Source organism: Alnus glutinosa, chromosome 1 (genome assembly GCF_958979055.1).
Source record: "Alnus glutinosa chromosome 1, dhAlnGlut1.1, whole genome shotgun sequence".
In the NCBI taxonomy this organism is placed as follows: Eukaryota; Viridiplantae; Streptophyta; class Magnoliopsida; order Fagales; family Betulaceae; genus Alnus; species Alnus glutinosa.
This window is the reverse complement of record NC_084886.1, coordinates 38833974-38857599: the sequence shown is the minus strand read 5'-3', so window position 1 is coordinate 38857599 and position 23626 is coordinate 38833974. Positions and strand designations below refer to the sequence as shown.

At 41.5% G+C, this 23626-nt stretch overlaps 1 protein-coding gene across 1 annotated transcript; it reads right to left on the bottom strand.

The window, feature by feature from the left end:
• Positions 1-153: 153 nt before the first annotated feature.
• Positions 154-23626, bottom strand: LOC133859877 (uncharacterized). The gene is given in 22 exon segments (XM_062295434.1): positions 154-552; positions 554-683; positions 801-987; positions 1692-1700; positions 1807-2236; positions 2238-2315; positions 2444-2799; positions 2802-2935; positions 9144-9150; positions 19317-19745; positions 19874-19955; positions 20044-20238; positions 20371-20484; positions 20585-20670; positions 20673-20820; positions 21177-21336; positions 21416-21480; positions 21550-21651; positions 21654-21749; positions 21853-21934; positions 22486-22630; positions 22633-23626. Coding segments are annotated over 22 exon segments (4356 nt in total). The 5' UTR covers positions 23555-23626.

Genomic DNA, 23626 nt, shown 5'->3' with positions numbered 1-23626 from the left:
CATATGAGCAATTTGGCTAACAATTTGGACACCGGATCTTTATCCAACAACCGGTGCCTACTTGTGGATTTGGATCTCAATTTTTTTTTTTTCTTCTATTTCTTTCATATCACCACTTCTCATTCTCATCAAGTATCATCCATGAGCCTCTTGTCAATTACAAACACCAAGTACATTGTATACAACTATTCCCTGTATAAGACATATTGCCCCCTCTCCCCCTCTCAATTTTTCGTATGCTTCATCGTCAGAGTCCCGCACTACTCTACCCGTCTTCACCCTTTTGGCACTGGGAAGAGCATTTCCATCTCCCCCATCAGACCCAGAATCCTCTGCAGCCAAACGACTACCAGATTCAGGTGATAATATCTTCTCCGACCCACTTCCTTCATTGCCTTCAGAATCCTCGCATGATTCATTTTCAACTGCAGTAGGATCACTATGGTTTGATTCATGGATTGGAGCATCTTCTTCCCCGGCCATCTTCTTGAGGTCTAAAATTTTGAAATCCCGAGAAGTGCTGCGTTTAGCATGCCTCAATAAATTGACTTTTGCTCACCTTGCTAAGCTGGATGAGATACTTTTCGCAATCTTCTATTTGAAAGATCAGATCCGGGATGCATCTGTTCTCCCTCTTAATTTTTTTGATGACCACTTTACTATCATTAGCATTTTCTTGTTGTCTCTGCAAGTATAACGGTACCCCCCATTAACAAGCAAAAACTTTAAACATCACCCACAGAAGTACTACTGCAGTTGATGCTGGAGGGTGCAATGAAAACTTTTCAAAGGATCCAGACAATAGCTTTTGCACCAGCATCACAAAGTTATATAGAGGAACCGTGAGCTGCTTGCAAGTTAGGTCCACAAGCTTCTGACATTTAAGGCTAGGAAGAAGCTGCTTGCAACCTTTAGGAGCGATTCTCAGCTTTGACATCTGAGCCAAATGCTTGTAAAACCTTGCAGCCAATTTGAGCAAGTGCTCTGCTTAAGTGTAACGACCCACCCCCAATGACACAATATTGTCCGCTTTTGGCTCGACATCTGAGCCAAATGCTTGTAAAACCTTGCAGCCAATTTGATCAAGTGCTCTGCTTGAGTGTAACGACCCACCCCTAATGACACAATATTGTCCGCTTTTGGCTCCCCATACCAGACTTCCCAGGAGGTCACCCATCCTGGGATTGCTCTCGCAACGGCTCGCTTAACTGCGGAGTTCTGATAGGTTCATTGCCATCACGGCTTTAAAACGCGTTGTGTCATATAGGGTGCATTTATACATATAAGCACATCCTCATTCCCAGGCGATGTGGGACGTCACAATCACCCCCCCTTGGGACCCAGCGTCCTTGCTGGCGACCCTCATGGGATCACCCCATTCTTGGCATCCCAACGAGTGCCCGCCGGCAACCCTCTTAGGCTTGTGCACGCTCCCACCATCTCAGGCTGGGCAATGGCTCTGATACCATTTCTAACGACCCACCTCCAATGACACAATATTGTCCGCTTTTGGCTCCCCATACCAGACTTCCCAGGAGGTCACCCATCCTGGGATTGCTCTCGCAGCGGCTCGCTTAACTGCGGAGTTCTGATAGATTCATTGCCATCACGGTTTTAAAACGCGTTGTGTCATATAGGGTGCATTTATACATATAAGCACATCCTCATTCCCAGGCGACGTGGGACGTCACATTGAGTGTCTGCATATGATGGCAAAAAGCATAAATTCAGAGTAACAGAGATTTGATTCAATTACCCCCAAAAAACGAGATTTTATTCATTTATCAGAAGAAACTGCATGCATACCCAGGATAGTCATCAGAACAAAGAATGATAATGCTTTCATCACCTCTTCAGCCATTGAGTAAAGATTTTCCTCAAATGCTAATCCAGGAGAATTTTCCCCATTTTTATTAAGACGAGCGCTTTTTTTATTGACCCAGGAGAAATTCTTCAGCTTTTTTGTCGCCCAATCCATATCAACAAGCATTGCTTCAATCAACTGCAGCACACAAGAACTTATCGCAGCACTTGTGGAATGGTTTATGAGGGGGTATGATTCAGACTTCTCTATGGGGGCATCCATCTCCGATCCAGTGACTTTTAACAGCTCCACGGCTATGTCTTGAGCTAATATCAAATCATTTGGAGGCGAGCTTAAAGAGAAAGCAAGCATAACAAAGCTTTTCACAACTTTAGAGTTGGTTATGCCATTGCTTTTGCAGACATGAGACATGAATAGCCCAAGCTCCATGAATATTCCTCCACTTGCACGGCAATTTGTTCCCAACCATCAATATCATTTCACAGATAATCTGAGAACAATGTAATGCTTTAAATGGTTTTATGCTTAGAAATAGATATATATCAGCACCACAGCAAACCAGCAAAAGCTTGTTAAAACTGTGGATAGTTGAAAAGAGGAAGATAATAGAGGATTTACCTCAACTTCAGCAAAAAAAGAAAGTGCGAGAAGCTCAGAGAACAATGGTTTGCAGGTTTTCGTTATAAACAATTCTTTGCTTCTTCTATGTTGATCATCAATCCCAGCAGCTGTTTCACATTCATCATCTGAAACAGGACACTCCAAAGTGTAAACAGACGCCATATCTTCAAGCAAACCAGTCAGGTTTGCGCTCCATGAACTAACCACTATCAGTTCCTTGAGGCAAAATAAGACTAGATGGAGATGCTCCATCCGATCCTCAACATCTTTTTCTCCCTTGGCTTCTTTTTTCTTTTGATCTGTCACAAACTTTGGCACAGACTTAAGCAACAAAATCAATTTCAGCAACTGGGGCCAAGCATTTTGATGTTCCCATAGATCAAAGTCTTCAATGGATCATCTTTTCTCATAACGGGCAAAGACTTTAAATGACGAAGGCAGGCATTCAAGACCAAAGAAATAACCTTATGGCAACATTTTGATGAGTTGCTCGAGGATGACGTGTGACGACCCGTTCTTTTTTTTTTTTTCTTTTTTTTCTTTTATACAAAACGTAAAACGAGTCATCGCAGTGGCACGACTACGTGTCGCTCAGCCAACATAGGCACATGCCCCATAACATGTACATGATATACAGAGTTACATCTACAGCGGAATAAATCATTATACCATTAAACTTAACGGAAAAACATAACTATAAATAAACCTGTTATCTATACAAAAGTGACCCATAACACGAGTCTATTTGTTTAAGGCTTAACTACATACAACTGTTACAAAAGAATGGCTTATACAAAATAATGAGTGACACATACGTCACAAGCCATATACAAAAACAATCAAAATAAGGACACCGTAGTCCTATCCCACTACGACTGTTGCTACGGGCTTCAATCGTAGTAACCCAAATAGTAAGCTACCAGATCGTCATCCGCCTCAGGAGTACCTACAATCACAGGAATATCATCTACACGGTTGTGGTGGTATCCACATCCGCATAGGTGAAATAATGAGTTCACCGCCTTAGTATAAAACATACTAAGACCTCAGTGGTATAAGACTAACTGAGTTTTCACAAAGAACCAACCTTTATTTTATTTTTAGTCGTGCGAGCACTATATTAGCCACAACTTACCAACAGTTATGTTGGAGAAATAATTAGCACCAAAGACATGTGGGCCTAAGGTAGTATCAAGGGCCGAGCCCATCTGGTTGGCCCGGCCAGACCAGACCTAAGTACAAGACCATTCGTTATCTCCAAAAAGACGGATATTCAGAATATATCAAAATAGACTTCTATCCCATCAAATATGGGATAAGAGTCCCAATAGTATGACATCAGGTGAAGATGTAATGTCCTATCCAGTTTGAACTCTACTACTCAAATTGAATTCTATAAAGATAAGATTGAAGACTATATGATCTAGGACTCAGACTCCTAATTAGATTATGCTCCAAGCACTCCAGTAGTTTTATAACTGCGAATTGTGAGTCTATAAATAAGACTACTGCGTCAGATATTTAAAAAACAAGCAGATTCTCTGAGCTTTTGAGATTACAAATATTCTCCAGAAAATTAGTTTGAACTGACTTAGGCATCGGAGTGGGGGTCCGGTCGGCACCCCCATAGTCCGACGAGCCGTTTATTATTTTGCAGATTACGAGGAGAGCGAAGATTAAGGAAGGCAACGAATCACAAGGTAACACGTCACCGTACCGGAAACTGTACCAACAATTTGGCGCCGTCTGTGGGAACCGACGAATCGTTTCTTGCAAAAAAAAAATATATATCCGCAACAGTGACTACGCGATAAATCATGGCTGAAACTGGCCTATGGTTTCTTCCTTCAAAGATCATCACTAGACCAAGACAGATCTATATAGATCTACAGTCGTACATAGTAGATCACCTTCAACTATGACGTATCAGTATTCAATTGGCATCGAATCAGTGCTCGCCTTCGTCAGAAAAACAAGATAAGTCCATACTTTTCTTTTCATTTCGATTTGTTAAATTGTGGAAAGAAATTCATAGTGTGGATGACTATCTATGCTATTATGAAATCTAATGATAAGAAATTTTGAAGTGTCAGATCTGAAACTCTCTTTAGACAAAGATCAATAATTATTGTGCCCTTGTACGTTTACAAGCGCTTCGTTAAAAAACATGAAGCCTTTCAACTATACTATGAGTTTTGGTTGGAATGGTGCTTCTCTTCTAATACTTGTTGATTTTTGATATTTTTTATTGGCACTACAAGACAAATAATTGGGTTTATAAAAGAAGAGTGATGGTTTGAAATTGTCAAGCCTTGATTTCACGATAAAACTGTAAAAGTTCTTAGCCCATGCCTTTCCTCTTATTAGAAAGAGATTTTTGAGTCAATAAAAGTATATCTCTAAATCTGATTTTTTAGCGTCAAAATTAATTGCTGACAAGAAAGGCATGTGCTCGTCTATAGTACCGGCAATGTGTTTGTTAACCTTCTCTGCAGAGATGACAAGAAAGAAAGGGCCATGACATTGTCAATCACAATCTGATCACACGGTCATGATTTCATCCTCCGGAATTAGGATTCTGACTCCTTTGTGATCAAGGACACAGATGTACGAGCCTATAGAACAGATCCTGTTCAATAGACAGATCTTCGAGATTATGGGTGCAATCCATGTCACGATCTGAGCTTAGAAGAAATCAAGAGTTAGAAGAAATCAGGGGTAATTTCGTCAATAGAAGGAACAACCCAAGTCGCCAAGAATGGTTAAAAACCCTTGCTTGTATTCAGAGGCCCAGAACCTCTAACAGGGGATGATTTCCACGGATCCTCATGTATGACGGGCCGGACTGAACACGGAGCAGGAGCGTGAGAAACCCGGACGGTGGCCAGTAGACCCGGACCTGCACCATCTTCTCACCTAGCTCACGTCCACGGAACCGAGCTCTGGCTGTGACCCGCCGAAACCTGAACCAGATTTGGAACCGGGCGCCAGGGACAGCATCCAATCTGACCCCTTCGACTTGGTCCTTGACGTTGTTCGCAGGAAGTCCAAGAATTGCGATTGCTTGCAAGCTTGTGTTGTCCAGAGAATCACGAACTGAACAATCCGAAGCCTCTGCTTGCATTCAAAGATCCAGAACCCACCGAGAATCTGTAAACAAGAAAGCAAACCCGAGAATTCATATGAGATACTTCTCCGGCCTAAGCCAAAAGTCCGAGACTCTGAGACCATCGACCAGTGCCGCTACCACTGGACCTCCAAGATAATAACCAGACCCAAGACTTCATGCACCAATGGGAAGATCCAACAGGAGTCGAAATCATTGGAAGGTGAGACCAAAACATGCACAGCCTTGAAGTCTTCGACACAACACTGAGCCCAGGGGTCCGAGTTCGACAAAACCCAAAACGTCTCCTCCTCGGGTCAGCCTTTGGATCGAGTCATTGTCTCGGAGATCTGGACTCCCCAGCCACCCAGATGGTCGTCGAAAGCATAGTTTTTCATTTCAGTCCGAGCTCCAGATTAACTCCGATCCCAATCAATCCACGGCTTTAGAAGAAATCAAGGTTTAGAAGAAACCATGGAGACCCAGAACCCCTGAACCAGCGACAAGTTCATGAAGTAGGACATGGACGGCTTTGCTACTAATACCTACAGGTTCACCGAGACACTGGCGCGTGTAGCGGCTCAGATGATTTTTGAGTTGAAGTCAGAGTGACCCACTGAAGAAGAAGACCAATCTTTAGGCTTTATGGCCGAACTGAAGATTTTCCATGGCTGAAGGCGTGAAAAGAGGCTAACTTTCCGAGCCGATCAATGTCAAACTGATAGTCAAAGGAGTTATTGATTTTAGACGTTAATTTTTGGCAAAATCATCACCAAACCCAGATTGTGAAAAGTGTTATCCTGGTTTGAACCAGTTCGGCGGGCTAGTCCATCACCCAAAATTCATCTCGGCGGTTCGGCCAACGCCCAGAACAAAGCGGGACACAGTCACAGGACCCGCATGGCACCATCGGAGCTTCAAAGGGGGAGTCAACTCGCTACTGAGGACAGGTGGAATCCCCGGGCTCTTGTTTTTCATGGCTCAGAAACTGTGAACCTCCAAGGCAACAGTGAAGGAGAGACTACCAGAAGGATCTGGACCTCCGAGGCAGTGACAACGTAGAGACTCTGCTTGGAATCCACCGAATGGAGTCGGTGGATCTAAGGCCCCCAGACTTTGGAGGTGGACATTTTCGACCTGCACGAAGATAAAAAGGATGGTTTTTGCATCGGTTTCATCGGCCATGGGAATGGAGTTAATCTCCCAAGGTGGCTAGAGGTATTGGCAGAGGAAGAAAGGATGAGCATGCTTAAGATGCAAGAGCAGGGACAGACTAGATGGTTGAATCGCAACACTTCCAGGTTGAAAAGTTATGTTTCAAATTGTTGGGCTTCGAAACTATTAAGAAGAAAAGAAGCAAGTGCAAGAAGGCTGGAGGATGCGACTTGGAAAAATATCGAAGATAAGGTTGAGTGCTGAGGTGTCTCGCAAGGAGTGGTGCGCAGGATTGCTGGGCGCCAGCTAGTGTGGGAGTTGTGGATTGAATTGGTTATTGATTGGGCCGATTGTTATTATGTTAGGTAGTTAGTTTGAGGTTAGTTTGAACCTGATGTATAAAAGGCTTTGTTTTGTAACACCGGATCCGACCCCGATCCCTGGCCCAATTCCGAGGTGTTTTATCAGAAACGAAACTGAGACCGAGCCATTAGGCTGAAGGCTCGGCTTATCTGTCTCGAAAAAAAAAAAAAAAAAAAAGGAGGAGTATGTATGGAGGATAGTATACTCAGAGGTGTTCTACCGAGAAGAAAAGATAGATCCGAGGGTGTTCTACGGAGTACAAAAGTTAGATCCAAGGTGTTTTACCGAGGAGGAAAGTTAGATCCGAGATGTTTTAATAAGGAGGAAATTTAAACCCAAGGGTTTCATAGCGAGAAGAAAGTATATTCCGAGAAGTTTGATCCGAGGGCATTCTACCAAGGAGAAAAGCTAGACGCGAGGGTGTTCTACTGAGACGAAAAGTACGTATCGAGACGACACGTACAGAGAGTATTATTCCGAGGGTACTATCCCGAAGACCCTATGCCCGAGCTTCTAGTTCAAAATAGCATAGTCCGAAGACCCCTCCAGATTTGCCATCCTCCGAAGTCCATAGTCACATGCCGAGGGACCAATCCGAACCGAGGGTCCAGCTTAAGGAACTCTCCCAAAGAGCCCCATATCGAGGGGCGTGCAAGATAAGGAATTTCAAGTAAGACAGTTCATCTTCATCGAATTCACCAGATAAGTTCATACTCTTCTTTTACAAACATGATTCATGTTAAAGTAAGGATAAATGTTGGTTTTTATCAACTAAGAAAAAATATATATATGCATGCACTTGTACGCTTTGCCGAAATGTATATATATTTTGATAAAATAGACTCATGTGTTGAGACTTCACTCCTGTCGTGAGTGAAAGGATCACAAAATCATCTCGACGGATGAAAAGAATATATGGTGCTACTGTGCATTCTGCTATTTTGTTTTAGTATATGCAGTGCTTCGTTAACCCTTTTTGCAGAAAAGATACGGGGAGACAACCCCTACAACAAATTATACAAGGAAAGTCTCTCGGTTAGTCTAACACCAAGAGCCAGGGAGACAACCCTGCAGAGAAAACAAGGAAAGTGTCTCGGTTAGTCCAACACCGAGAGCCAAGGAGACAACCTTGCAGAGAAAACAAGGAAAGTCTCTCGGTTAGTCCAACACCAAGAGCCAGGGAGACAACCCTGCAGAAAAAACAAGGAAAACCTCTCAATTAGTCCAACACCGAGAGCAAGGAAGAACAGACAGTCCCCAGGTATTGATTGATCTCTGCTAAGAATAAAGCAGCAGTCCGAGACAGAATGGAAGTACTTCTTCATCAAACTTCTCCAAAGATGATCAAGCTACATCAGCGTCCATCTGACTCCTCCCCTCGAACGACTCAAAAGAGTTATGGTGGGGATGCTCAGGAAAGAAATTCGCCCGAATCCTTTCCTCGAACAACCCGAAAGGGTCATGGAAAGGATACAAAGGGTTGAAACCCCTCGGTTGGGGGTTTTCGAAGGATGAGGACTAGGATCCGCCCGATTCTTTTCCTCGAACAACCCGCAAGGGTCATGGAAAGGATACAAAGGGTTGAAACCCCTCGGTTGGGGGTTTCCGAAGGATAAGGCTAAGGATATCCAGAAAAGAATCCGCCCGGATCCTTTCCTCGAACAACCCGAAAAGGTCATGGAAAGGGCACAGAGGGTTGAAACCTCCCGGTTGGAGGTTTCCGAAGGATAAGATTATGGATATCCCGATTAGAATCCGCCCGAATCCTTTCCTCGAACAACCCAAAAGGGTCATGGAAAGGATTCAATGGGAAGAAACCCCTCGGTTGGGGGTTTCCGAAGGGATAAGATTAAGAATTGGCCCGGGTCCTTTCCTCGAACGACCCGAAAGGGTTATGGAAAGGATACCAAGGCGAGATTGGAGATCTTCAGGAAGATAAAGCTTCAAGAAAGATTCAGAATGATAAAGCTTCAGTATGACAATGGTTCAGGATGGTAAAGGTTTAGAAAGACAGATCTTCAGGAAGAAAAAGGTTCAGGGAGACAAAGCTTTAGGACGACAAAGCTTTAGGACGACAAAGCTTTAGGATGACAAAGCTTCAGAATGATAAAGTTTCATGAAGGAAAAGCTTCAGGAAGGTATGAGGATAAAACCTCTTTAAAAAATCATCAAGTAAGACTCAACACTTTGATGCAAATAGTTTTTTTATTCTCCTCTGTAAAATTTTGCAACAAACCGATTGTTTATTCAAAAAATTTTGGGGTAGCTTAAATTTCAAAAAATTAGACCAGTTCTTCCCTCGAAAAAAACTGACACAAACCGATTGTTTGTTCGAGTTTTGGGGGTAACTCTAGTATAAAAAGTAAGATTTATAAGAAACCGAGATATGTCTCGGAAGAACTTTTTGAGTGAGAAACTTTAAACTTTTTTCCAAGTAAAGATGTTCAATTCAGTTTGAAAAATTATGATGTTCTACAGCTAATAAGATAAGGAAAGTGAAAGTCAAAATGTCCAAGACTTCCATTCATTAACATTGAAATTTTGTTCATTACAAAAAAAATTTTACATGAAAAAAAAAAGATACATTTGAAAAGGAAAGTTCAAGTATTTACAGGTTGAAGCCCTGAGACTCACTCCGAATTCCGAGATCTCTTTTACACCATCGTCCAGGATACCAAGAGGACTTGACTATCCGCCTCGAACAACTTAGCCCACGGTCGCGGACTAAAGCTATGGGGGGTAGCTCAACAAAGTTAAAGCTTCTACAAAGGGAAAATCACCGAAGCTACACCAAACTCTCAAATTAAGATCTCTCAGGAGCAACTCGAACGAAGATACGGGGAGACAACCCCTATAAAAAACCATACGGGGATATCACCTCTACAAAAATTAACCAAGTGAGACCAAGCTAGATGGTGTTCAGATTAGAAGATTCGGTACGCCAAGCACAAAACCTCGGGCCAGCAGAAGGCCCTAGTCGTTATAAGTCTCGGACAACCAAAGCCTCAGCACTAGTCTGGGCCTCCGAAGCCCCCAAGAGAGATTTTTGTGGAAGCGGTCTACGAAGCGCTACCAATGAAGAAGCTTCGGGTATGTTAAGCCTTTTCTTCAACGGTTTACCATTTTTTGTCAGACAAATTCTTGATCTCAAGAAAGTTGTACGCAAAGTGTTCTCTCAGAGTGGCATTTCACCACAATCTTGGTGAAATCAACTACATCAGTCCGAACCATCTCCTACCGAGAGTAGGAAATCATTTTTACAACTTTGGCCCGACCGACAATATTATGTAGAGGCATTTATGAAGAAGATATCTATGAGAAGTTGCTATTAGTACTATGACAGATCACAAGTTGGATCCACTCAACCCGATCCAAGGAGGAAATAAACATTTAGCAACTACTTCAGGGAAATCAGGTATCAGTTATCCCTGGTAGAATTGGGATAGGACTTATGGTCCAATCAGATAAGAAGAATGATCAGATCAGAAGTCTAAGAAGATATCAGATTAAGTCTAATAAAGGATTAGAGTCCAATTAGAACTCTGACATCAATTCTAGATCTCGATTAGAACTCTGACAGTAGTTCTAGATCGACAAGGAGCAGGAATTCTAATCCTTCCAGAGATTCGAGGCATTATTCGTCATAATTACTTTGAAAGAGGCGGCAATTGTCAGATACAGATTATGGAAGATCCAGATTTAGAAATTGAGGTACTTAATTCTCTTACATTCTAAATTCAAATAAGAGAATTAGGGGGGTAACTGTTGGAGAAATAATTAGCACCAAAGACATGTGGGCCTAAGGTAGTATCGAGGGCCGAGCCCATCTGGTTGGCCCGGCCAGACCAGACCTAAGTACAAGACCATTCATTATCTCCAAAAAGACGGATATTCAGAATATATCAAAATAGACTTTTATCCCATCAAATATGGGATAAGAGTCCCAATAGTATGACATCAGGCGAAGATGTAATGTCCTATCCAGTTTGAACTCTACTACTCAAATTGAATTCTATAAAGATAAGATTGAAGACTATATGATCTAGGACTCAGACTCCTAATTAGATTATGCTCCAAGCACTCCAGTAGTTTTATAACTGCGAACTGTGAGTCTATAAATAAGACTACTGCGTCAGGTATTTAAAAAACAAGCAGATTCTCTGAGCTTTTGAGATTACAAATATTCTCCAAAAAATTAGTTTGAACTGACTTAGGCATTGGAGTGGGGGTCCAGTCGGCACCCCTATAGTCCGACGAGCCGTTTATTATTTTGCAGATTACGAGGAGAGCGGAGATTAAGGAAGGCAACGAATCACAAGGCAACACGTCACCGTACCGGAAACTGTACCAACAAGCTAATGTAGCAAACACCGACTATTCAGAAAACATTTAAAACATACTATATAGCTGTGAACATATGTAGAAGTTCCAATCTACCGCTTGAAAGATTCTACATATAGACCCCTCTATAATAATACTTTTCATCGGTCGTTCAAACATATGTGCACACGATCACTCTATCACAGATATCACATATACACATAAGTCTTAAGCAAAGAACATGGCATCTTACTCTTCCGTATTAGGATAACATCCGTCAATAAAACACTCGCAACACCATCTCTAATCGTATTTCAGCTTCGTGCCTTGACGCCAGTAGATCATGAGAGCACTAGAGTTAAACTCAATCATGCTAACACGTCTTTCCTGAAGAACAAGAACAGTCAACCTTTCTACTCATAGACATGCCATTATTCGCACCCGGGCAATCATGTATCCATGTACTTTCAAGTTCAATGTATGATCTTAACACATGACTATCTGATAGAAATATACATAAGCGCTTTTCATTTAAGACACTTATACATATCAACACGTCTAGTAAAATCTACTCATAACATAAAAAACATCACTCATTAAACAATGCTATACATGATATGCATGACTGGGTCTACTGGGGCTTCGATCCCCCACGATGCTGATAACTGCTGTTTTACTGTGTTTACTGCTCCTTTACTACTGTACTACTGTTGATGTATGCTCTATACTACATGTTCTATGTTCCGTGCTTGACCAGTATATATTTCACTACTGTATCATGCTGAAATCATGCAGTTATTAAATCGCGTCCTCTTAACACTAAACAAATCCAACATTTTATCCAACACTTTGAAATCATTCAAAACATATTCTCTTCAAAAAAACTAAACAGTTTCAACATGACATGTTCTCAAACAATTTTACACAATTTAAATCCCAACCGCAAAACATAACACTTTAAATCAATTCAATACTTTTCACTCGTACACTATTTTTTAAACATCATTGATATAATTTAAACATAATCGAAACTAATCAAATCATCTCAAAGCATATACATTTCATCATATGGTTAGTTCGGTTTCATAAACAATATATATATATTTTTATCAATCCAATACATATAAAAATATATATTTTCTCAATGAGTGGAATACCCACCTCAAGTCGCTTGTACTCCCAAATATCCAAACGACTCCAAGCTCAACCATAAAGTGCCGCTAAAAATACAATACATTGTATTAATTAGCATTTTAACTAACAATCACACTATGTGACATTTTGAATTTGCTCAAAAAGCCACATTGCTAATTTACCCATAAAACTCTAAAATTCCTAAACATTTATCTAAAATTTCTATTCACTATATTAAACCCAATATTGTTAACCCATAAGCATTACTTAGGGTTAATCACAATAAATAGCATTTTAACAACATACCCAAAAACTAAGGTCTATAAAAAACTTACCAAAAATTCACCACACCAAGACCCAATGCTCGGGAAGCTCCTAGCAACACCAAACCACACAAAATCTAGAGAAAACGCCAAGTTAAACTCATTTCTACAAGATTTATAAAAATCTCTAAAAATGCGAGTTTAGCGATTTACCTCAAAACGTTCGGTCAAAACGTAGATCGGCCTTTAAGGATTGTGATACAGTCCTGAACTTGTTTTAGGAAACTAGAGGATTTAGAGAAGAATTTAAAGAGAATTAAGAGAGAATCGAAGCAATATTCAAGAGAAAAGAAGAACAACTGTATTGAAACCCTTGACAATTCGAGGAGTCAAGGAGAACCTCCAGTATCCAATTTGTTAATCCACAAACTGAATGAATGACGATCGGCCCAAAGCCAACCTATTTCAACAACCCCCTTTCCCGCCTAGGCAACAGAATATCAGAAGTAAAATGACAACTGTACATGCAATTCCTTATTAAAAGACAGCGTATTTACAATGGAACGCACACTTAGCCAAACTTAGACTAGACCCCTCCAGGTGTCTGTACTTCCAAGTGTCACCCACTGCTTCGTCCAGCTGTCTTCCAGCTGTCCACCAAGCGGGTCATGTGACAATACCCTCCCCATTAAAGGACCTTGCCCACAAGGTGCGGGTAGGCTTCCTTCAACACATGGAAAGCTTCCCATGTAGCATCCTCAGCAGACTGGCCAGCCCAACGAACAAGAAGCTCAATGAAGGGCTTATTGTTTCTGGGAGAAGAGCGTTGAGCTAAGACTTCAACAGGTTTGGGCTGAATAATGCCTTCTGCATCAACTGGAGGTAACACTGTGATAACAGCCACCTTAGAACCTAGTTTCGGCTTTAACTGCGAAACATGGAATACTGGATGAATTCTAGAAGAATGAGGTAAATCGAGCTCATAAGCAACCGAACCAATTTTCTTCAGAATAGTGAAAGGTCCGTAAAAGCTGGAGAAAGCTTCAGAGCCCTTCTAGTCACCACTGAATTCTTCCTATAAGGCTGTAGGCGCAAATAGACCTGCTATCCCACCGCTAAAGTCCCCTCACTGCGCTTGAGGTCAGCATAGCGTTTCATCCTCTGCTGGGCATGCTGAAGGTTCTGCTGCAACAAAGTAAGAATCTGGTCCCTCGTCTTCAACAACCCATCCACTGCATGAACCCTTGTAGTCCCGGGAACATAAGGCAAGAGATGAGGAGGAGTCACACCATATTCTGCCTCAAAGGGCGTCATGCGAATTGAGGAATGCCAGGTAGTATTGTACCAATACTCTGCCCAAGGAAGCCAAGCAGTCCACTGCTTAGGCCTATCGTGAGTGAAGCAGCGCAGGTAATTCTCCAAGCACTTGTTGACTATTTCTGTTTGACCGTCGGACTGGGGTGATAACTGGTACTCATGTTTAAGGAAGTACCTTGGAGCCGAAAAAGCTCCCTCCAAAAGGCACTTGTGAAGGTGGGATCTCTGTCATAGACAATGGAACTTGGCATGCCGTGCAGCTTGAAGACGTTTGTAATGAAAACGTTAGCCACCGAAGCTGTTGTATAAGGGTGTGCCAAAGAGGAGAAATGGTTGTACTTGGATAAACGATCGACAACCACCAAAATAACCGAGTGCCCTCGTGAGCAAGGCAAACCTTCAACAAAATCCAAGCTAATGTCAGTCCAGATCTTGGAGGGAATGGGAAGTGGCTGAAGAAGGCCAGTAGGAGAGCAATTTTCATGCTTGTTCTGCTGACAAGTAAGGCATTCCCGAATAAAAGACTTCAGATCTCTCTTCATACCCTTCCAATAGAAGTCCTTACGAGCTCTCTGCATGGTTCTTTCATAACCAGAATGACCTGCCAAAGGATCACTGTGCAGATAGTGCAGCACCTCCTGCTTGAGCTGTTCATCAGAGCCCAACAAGATTCGACCCTTGTACAGCAATAACCCATTCTGGAAAGAGTACTTCTGAGGATCAAGGCTGTTAGAATGCCATTTCTGTAACAAGTCTTGAAACATGCTATCCAGTAAGTACTTCTCTTTCACCCTGTCCACCCAAGTAGCCACTGGCATAGACAAAACCGAAATACTGACTTCGTCATCCCAACCCTCCCTCCTAGATAAAGCATCGGCCACCTTATTATCCATTCCCTTTTTATACTCCACCTTGAAGCTATAACCCAATAACTTCGTTATCCACTTCTATTGAAAAGGTGTACCTACCTTCTGCTCAAGGAGATACTTAAGACTCTGCTGATCAGTTTTGATCACAAAAGTCTGCCCCAATAAGTAAGGTCTCCACCTCTGAATTGTAGTCACCAAAGCCAGTAATTCCTTCTCATATGTTGACATGTTCAAAGCTCGCCCCTTCAAAGCTTTACTCAAGAAAGCTATGGGCCTGTGATCCTGCATCAACACGGCGCCAATGCCCACCCCACTAGCATCACACTCAACCACAAATGGTTGGTTGAAATTTGGAAGGGCTAACACTGGGGCATGTGTTACAGCAGCCTTCAACTTCTGAAAGGCAGTTTTAGCATCCTCAGTCCACAAAAAGGCATTCTTTTTAAGCATACCCGTGAGAGGAGCTGCAATTGAACCATATCCACGTATAAATTTTCTATAATATCCCGTGAGTCCGAGGAAGCCTCTCAAGGACTTGATATTCATAGGAAAAGGCCATTGAACCATAGCCTTGATTTTCTCCGGATCAGCTTTAACTCCCATATCCGAGACAATATGCCCCAAGTAATCAACCTCACTGCACCCAAATCAGCACTTGGACTGTTTAGCAAAAAGCTGATGTTGCTGAAGTAGAGACAAAGTAATCTCAAGGTGGCCTAAATGTGACTGAGAATCCGGACTATACCCCAAGATATCATCGAAGAATACAAGAATGAACTTCCTGAGGTAAGGCCGGAACACATGATTCATAAGGGATTGAAAAGTAGAGGGTGCGTTGGTTAAGCCAAAAGGCATCACCAAAAATTCATAGTGGCCTTCATGGGTCCGGAAGGCTGTCTTAGGTATGTCGTTTTCCACAACTCGAATCTGGTGATAACCAGATCGAAGATCCAGCTTCGAAAATATCTGAGCACCCAACAATTCATCCAACAACTCATCCACCACCGGAATAGGAAATTTATCCTTAATTGTGACCTTATTTAAGGATCTATAATCCATGCACATACACCATGTGGCATCAGCCTTCCGAACCAACAACACAGGAGAAGAAAAAGGACTATTACTAGGCCGAATGACCCTAGCCTGTAACAACTCCTTAACTATCTTTTCAATCTCCTTTTGGTAGAAAGGATACCTATAAGGTTGCACGGAAACTGGCTGAGTCCCTTCCAACAAGGGAATAGAATGATCATGTTGTCGTGGAAGAGGCAGCTGCTTTGGTTCCTGGAACACAGCTGCATATTTTTGCAAAAGGTTAGCTAGAGGACCAGAATCTGCCATAGTAACCGAAGCTAGACCAACGTCTGTGAAGGCACTTATCAAATGCAGAAACACTCCCTTACTCTTCTATGAAGATAACTTGAAGGTGGAAGGATCCTCCAAACACCAATTGAAGCCCGGTTGAATGCCTTTCAACAAACATTTCTTACCAAAATAGGAGAATTCCATAGTGAGGGCTGTAAAATCCCACAATATGGGTCCTAAAATTCTCAGCCAGTGTATCCCTAGCACCACATCACAACCAGCTAAGGGAAGCACAAAGAAATCAATGTGAAACTGAGTACCTTGCAATTTAAGGGGCACACCGTCATTTCTTCCTGAACTCACAATTTCCTGCCCATTAGCCACCTTAACCCAAATCACTTCCTCACTTTTAGGCATCAGACCTAGCAAGGCAGCAAGTTTAGAATCCAGGAAATTATGCATGCTTCCTGAATCTATGAGGATAAACACTTGCTGATTTTTTAACACACCAATTAGCCTCATTGTCTTGGGTGTCGGTGTTCCAGTGATTGCATTCAGGGAGATTTCTGGATCTGTCTCCGAGTTATCTGCATTGCTAACCAGCTCTTCAACCACCAAAGAAGCAGGATCAGCATCCTCTACCTCTTCCATCTCCTCTAACAAAAAGAGCTTTGGTCCACCTTCACAGACATGACCCCTAGACCACTTGGCATCACATGAATAACAAAGGCCTTTCCGATGCCTTTCCTTCATTTGAGCCTGGGATATCTTCTGCACTGGAACCAATGCTTTACTAGCTCCCCCGGCATTGCTACTTTCCCCAACATACCTACTGCCTCCAGTCAAAGGCAACTTAGGACTAAAGGAGCTATTAACAATCCGAGAAGTCTGTGATTGAACAGAGGTCCAGGAAGGTTTAATAGGCTTCTTATTGGTCCAAAGTAGTTCCTCCTGGATTTTTGCCAAAGAATAGGCATTAATCATTCGACTTGGATTGAAAATCCGTACCGGAAGATGGATTTCATCCTTTAAACCTCCTAAAAAACAACTTAATTTCAAGTGTTCAGCCAAATCATGCACACGATTGGCTAGAGTCTCAAATTTAGATTTGAATTCTTTAACACTACCGGTCTGTTTCAACTTAACCAAAGTTTCCATCGGATCATCATATGATCCGGTACCAAACCGAGCTTGGAGAGCCTTAAGAAACTCATTCCAAGTGGTTAATCCATTTCCACTATGTAACTTCTGAAACCATACCAACGCTCTACCCTCCATATGAAAACTAGCAATAGTAAATCTCTTCGGATCAGGTATTACATAGTATTCAAAAAATTAACAAGCTCTATAATACCACCCTTCAGGATCCTCGCCATTGAAGCGTGGAAAATCCAAGCGCAACGTGCGAGTGTGGAACGGATCCGCATGCTCCCGCCCCTGGTGAGTATGGAACTGATCAGCTTGCTCTGCAGCCTGACGAGTGTGGAAATTCTTAGGAACAGTTATTTCTGGATCCAGCGGGTTACCAGTATGGCGACTAGTCTCACCACGTGCAGTCGACGTCTCCTGTGCTTTGCCTTTGAGCATGGCAAGAAGCTCTTCTTGATTCTTCTGCATTTCGGCCTGATTCCTCTACAACTCTGCCTGACTCCGTTGCATTTCAGCTTGATGCTGACGCATCCTTTCCTCTTGAGACCGTAATTCTTCATGAATTCCAAGCTGATGTTGACGGACTTCTCGTTGAACATCATTAATCTCGATTTGGAACCGAGATAAACCTTCCTGTAGAGCAGCACGCATTCCCTCAGCGTTCGTAGAATCTTCAGCTGTGGATCGAGTCTTCGTCATTACAACGAATCAAAAATAGAATAGAACGAAATTTCCCCGTAGATCTAGGCTCTGATACCAATTGATACAGTCCTGAACTTGTTTTAGGAAACTAGAGGATTTAGAGAAGAATTTAAAGAGAATTAAGAGAGAATCGAAGCAATATTCAAGAGAAAAGAAGAACAACTGTATTGAAACCCTTGACAATTGAAGGAGTCAAGGAGAACCTCCAGTATCCAATTTGTTAATCCACAAACTGAATGAATGACGATCGGCCCAAAGCCAACCTATTTCAACAACCCCTTTTCCCGCCTACGCAACAGAATATCAGAAGTAAAATGACAACTGTACATGCAATTCCTTATTAAACGACAGCTTATTTACAATGGAACGCACAATTAGCCAAACTTAGACTAGACCCCTCCAGGTGTTTGCACTTCCAAGTGTCACCCACTGCTTCGTCCAGCTGTCTTCCAGCTGTCCACCAAGCGGGTCATGTGACAGATTGTGTTGCTAAAATCGGATCTAAGATTGGACCGTTGGATCTTCGTATATCGTAATATTTCAATGAAAATCCAAAAGAAGAAAACTGAAGAAGAGCTCTCTGTGGTTCTAAAAAAAATTGACCGAAGAGACACTGCCTCTTTTATTAAAGAGGCCACTCGGCCATTTAATGAAAAATGGCCAGGTGGCCATGATGAGTGAAGGGCTAGCCCTTCACTTGGTATTTTTTTTTTTGGACGTAGGGCGCAGATGTGCCATATATATATATACACTTTATTTAATTTTCTTGTTTTACTTTTAATTTATCACTTTTTTTGCTTTTCTCTTTTGCCTTTTGGCATGATTATTCTACACCTAACTTCTTCAATTCCCTTTTTCCTCACATTGGCCGACAACTCATTGGGCTTAGTTTTATTCTATTTTATCATATTCTCTTATCCTTTTAATCAATCTTTTATTTAGTTTCTTATTATTTCATTCATCTTTTCTAGCATTTCTATTTTCTATATTTGTATTTCTTATTTCATTTTATTCACCAATATTCTTTTCTGTTCTTCTATTTGGACTTTAAAAATATTAATTATATTTTCTTTTCGTGGCTACTATTTACAAGTCCATAAGATAAAAAATAAAACATTTTACCACACTAAATAGACTTATTTTTATTTAATCCTAATAATCCTATTAAATATTTTCTTAGACATTACATGACTGGCTATGATTCTGAGAAGCTCCAATACTATTAGAACAGTCAGTATTGTATAGTTTTAGTGTTGTTTGCAATAGATAATAGATACTTGAAGATGCTAAATATGGAATTTGGCCATGAGTCAATTTTGTGTGGCCTGAATCCATAACATTGGGTGTATCATGAGGAGTAGTTCGTAAATTCCCTCTTCTGACGCCAGTACTCTGTCTTGATATACATGAATCCTTATCCAATGAATCATGAAGGTCAGCCAACTCGATGATCTCCTTTTCGAGATCCGCCTTCTTTATTTCTGTTCCTTTTTCCAACTCAGTACCAATGGTATTCAACACCACTTCGATTATTCCTAATAATATTGAAGAACAGCATTTTCTTTTCTCTTCTCCAAGAGGTTCAGAGCCAGCATCCTGAGCTTGACCAAGAACGCCTGATCTGACAATTAAAGAATGGAAGCGAATAAAAAACCCTGGAGATTTCTTAAAAAAAGAAAAGAAAAAAAATGATACCCTTGTAAGATATGTTCTGGGAAAAAAGACAGCTGCGTGGAAAACCTACCTTCTAAGTTTTGATTTCTAAGAAACTTCCTGATCTTCAAGAAAGCACTAGAGAATGACTCACCAGACAAATTCCTTCCTACCTGCAGTAGTTTTGTGAAAATAAGAGACGGTCAAATGTACTCACTGGTTTCATGAGTTGTATTATTGTTTTGCTACTGATAACAATACCTCATTCTCTTGTGAGAGGGAGAAACCCAAGCATGCCCATGAAGAATCTGAAACTCGATCAGTTTTGACATGTGGACGAAGAAGTAGAATCCAAGAGACACAAGAAAGGAGACAATCTAAAGGCTCTTCAATTAAGACTTTGCCACTCTCTGCTTTAACGCAACTCGTAACTTCAAGTTGAACTTCTGCATCCTGCTAACATAGTGCTTTAATGTGGTGTGGAATTCCATAACTTAACATTCACGTTTTGATAAACTGTCAAATATGCAATTTAAGTACACGTATTGACCTTCAAAAGAAAGATAACAAGATCCAACAGGTACTTACCTACCTGAAAAAACAAAGAAAGTGAGGCAGCAGAAAATCAAAGACAGCACCTGCACTTGTTGGGTCCATCAAAAGCTTTACAAGGCCATGATACATTACTTCTTTGACCTTTGCCTGTATACAGTTGATCCAACTCTAATTCGAAACATAGTTCAAAGGAAAAAGAAAATAACAAATCACTATTTAAGAAGGGAAGTATGAAAAAGCATAAAACCTGCTGATAAAGACATCTCTGCAGCAAACCACTCAGCTCTTCAAAGAGACCTTGCCCCAAGCCACAGGGTATCTCAGGTTGCTGGCTTGGCTAGACGACTCTTGAAAAGAAAATGAGCCATCTCTCTTAGACTGCTTTTCTGCCAAAATAAGATCAATAATGCCAGAAGTTGCCGCAATACGAACTGTTTCTTCTCTCCTAAACATGGCCTTACGCATGACCAAAATGGTGTAATCCTACATCATTGAATACAACAAGTATACAAAACTACTTTATACTTTAAGAGGATTAAACTTTATTTCTCAAATAAAAATTGATTGCAAGGGGTCATATGTCATTGGATAGGAAGCCCATTACATTTTCTTGACTCTAAATTTTGGTTGAATTTCTGAAAAAAAATTTATACATGCATGCTGGCACACTTAAAACACACATACGCATAGAAGAGATGTACCCTCTAGAAGAGGGGTATTATGGGAATCTTCTAGTTAGTACGTTCTTTATTCTATTTGAGAGAATCTTGAGGAAATGTACTTCCTATGACAAGTATAACTACGTTCTTTTTTAGTTATCAAACATGGAAGACAAATACCCGAAGATCACGGGTGAATTTGACGAGAGGCAATAGAGTATTAACAAGAGAAGCAGCAACCTTGCCATGCATGAAAGTGAAATAATCCAACAATTCCTTCAGGTGGGAAACATGTTCCAACATGGGGTAAGGATAAGTCCGCATCAGATTACCAAGCAGTCTGCACATGAAAATTACGATTATGTGACTGATTAACACAAATCAAACTAAGAGTTAACATTTAACTTAAATGCAGTTACCTTATGAGTGGCATGCTCTGCTCAGGCTTCAAAGAGAGTATGCGAAATTTGCATTGCTCAATAATCTGCAACACATTCACTAAATCAACCAACATTATAATAAATTAAAGTAATACTACGCTGGTCATACCAACCTCATTTCTTGCCATATCATGGACCTCAAATAAAGTTTTCAGCATCTGAACACCAAGGTCCTCAATGCCCAGCAGACCATTAGAACTCCACAGCTGTTTACTACAGTACTACTTCCCTCTTCCGCTGACTCTAGCAACACAAAACCAAACTTCAAAATGCTAGGCACAATATGCTCTCCTCCATAGCTGCTTTCATTGACCTAAAGTTCGGCATTTTTTAGGTCAATCACCTTGCTTGAGGTGTACATAAATGCTAAGGCACAATTTTGCCCAAATAATCAATGTGAGGGAAAAGGAAATTACAGCTCTTAACACAGCCTTCTCTACTAATTCGACATTCTCCAGATATTCTTTCTTCAAAGCATCTGACAGCCACTTACAGTCTCTGTAAGACAAAGAAGCATTCACAAATAAGTTACTAAGTATAAAAAAATTAAAAAAATTAAATAAAAAAAAAAGATTACATGCTGTGAAATGTAATTGCTTAATTAGGCTTCACAACAAAATATTGATGGTATTTGGACGTTAGGCCAATTAACTGAATGTGAATTTTCTGCTGTACCATACAAAAATGTCTATCATAAGATGTTGAGACCATGAGTCCAATACATCAGTGAAATACACGACCACCAAAGCACTAGCTATTAATTCCCAGCTGAAAGTCCCAAATGGTAGTTTTGCCACACGCACACATACCACAGCTAACAGCAGTTCAATTTCATTCAAAGCTAACACAGCAAAATGTAATGATTATAACCAAAATAACGCATTCTCTATAATCAAAATCATAAAGGGTACTTATGTCTTGTGATCAACAATTGAACTTGTTATAAGTGACTATCCCAAACACTATCAACTCATTTCAAATCCTATATAAAACGCACTGAAAATGAAACTAAACCTACAGTAAGTTGTTAAAAGACCTTCAAACCTTACTTGGCAAACTTGTAATCTCGATAGGCTGTAAGCACCACGGTCTTCAAAATCCCCATCGAACTCTCACCAAACCTCCGAACCCTCGCGACAGACAGCAAAACAGCGACTGTGAAATGATTAAAAGCACAGAAATCCAACTTCAAAACCCCATTACCTCCTGCCCCAAAGACGTGTCCTGCTTCACCGCAAAATTCAGATGAAGCAACACAGTCCCTTCCACTTGCCTAATTATCGAGCTCACCTTTGACCTTGTTGTCAACCAAAAAAACCCCACAATCCCTTGGATCATCTCCCTCTTGCTAAACCCCTTGGACGCCAACACCAAAGACTGGTACACAAGCGAAGGCAGGTCCTGCAAGTCCATGCGCTTCATTCCCACAAACGCTTTGTCCAAAAACTCTCTCCTCACCTTATCAATAAACGAAAACTCCCTCACAAGCGAGACCATCTTCATCAACAACCCCTTCGACCAATTACAGTCAAGCATTCGATCAAACATCTGGTGAACATAATCCCCACCTCGCTCTGTCTTCTCCTCTGAATCACGAACTAAGTCTAGACACCTCGGAAGGAGATCGAGGATCTGGGAATCATCAGAATCATTGATTTGAGGCAAATATGATAAAATCGAGTCAATAACGTGGGCGACAGAGGTGGGGTCGACGTGGTGGAGGAGGGAGGAGAAGAACTGGAGGGTCCTGAGGGAATTGAGGTCGTGGGGGATGAGAAGGGAGGTGAAAAGGTGGGTGTAGGAGGAGAGGAGAGAGAAGAGGAGGGAGGAGAGGGATGGAGTGTTGGGGGAGAGCGAGATGAGGTAGAGGAGTGAGAGAGGGATGGATCCACCTGTTTCCACAGCATGCCTAGCCAATCTCCCCAATGCTTGTGCTCTCTCCCTAGCCTTTCTCCCTTTCTCCCCTCCCATCAACTCTTTCACTCCATCACAAATCACATCGCGACCAACGGTCAAGATTTTGTCTCCTCCAACCTCTCTGTGTGGGATCATTAGCCCAGCTCCGTATCCCACTGCTACAAATTTCGCATTCAATAGTTGGTCTGAAAAACTAAGCATGGGCCATGTCAAAAAGCTCTCCAGAGCCGAGTTTCACCCACAGTGACTCACGGTTTGTTTGGTAAACGGTTG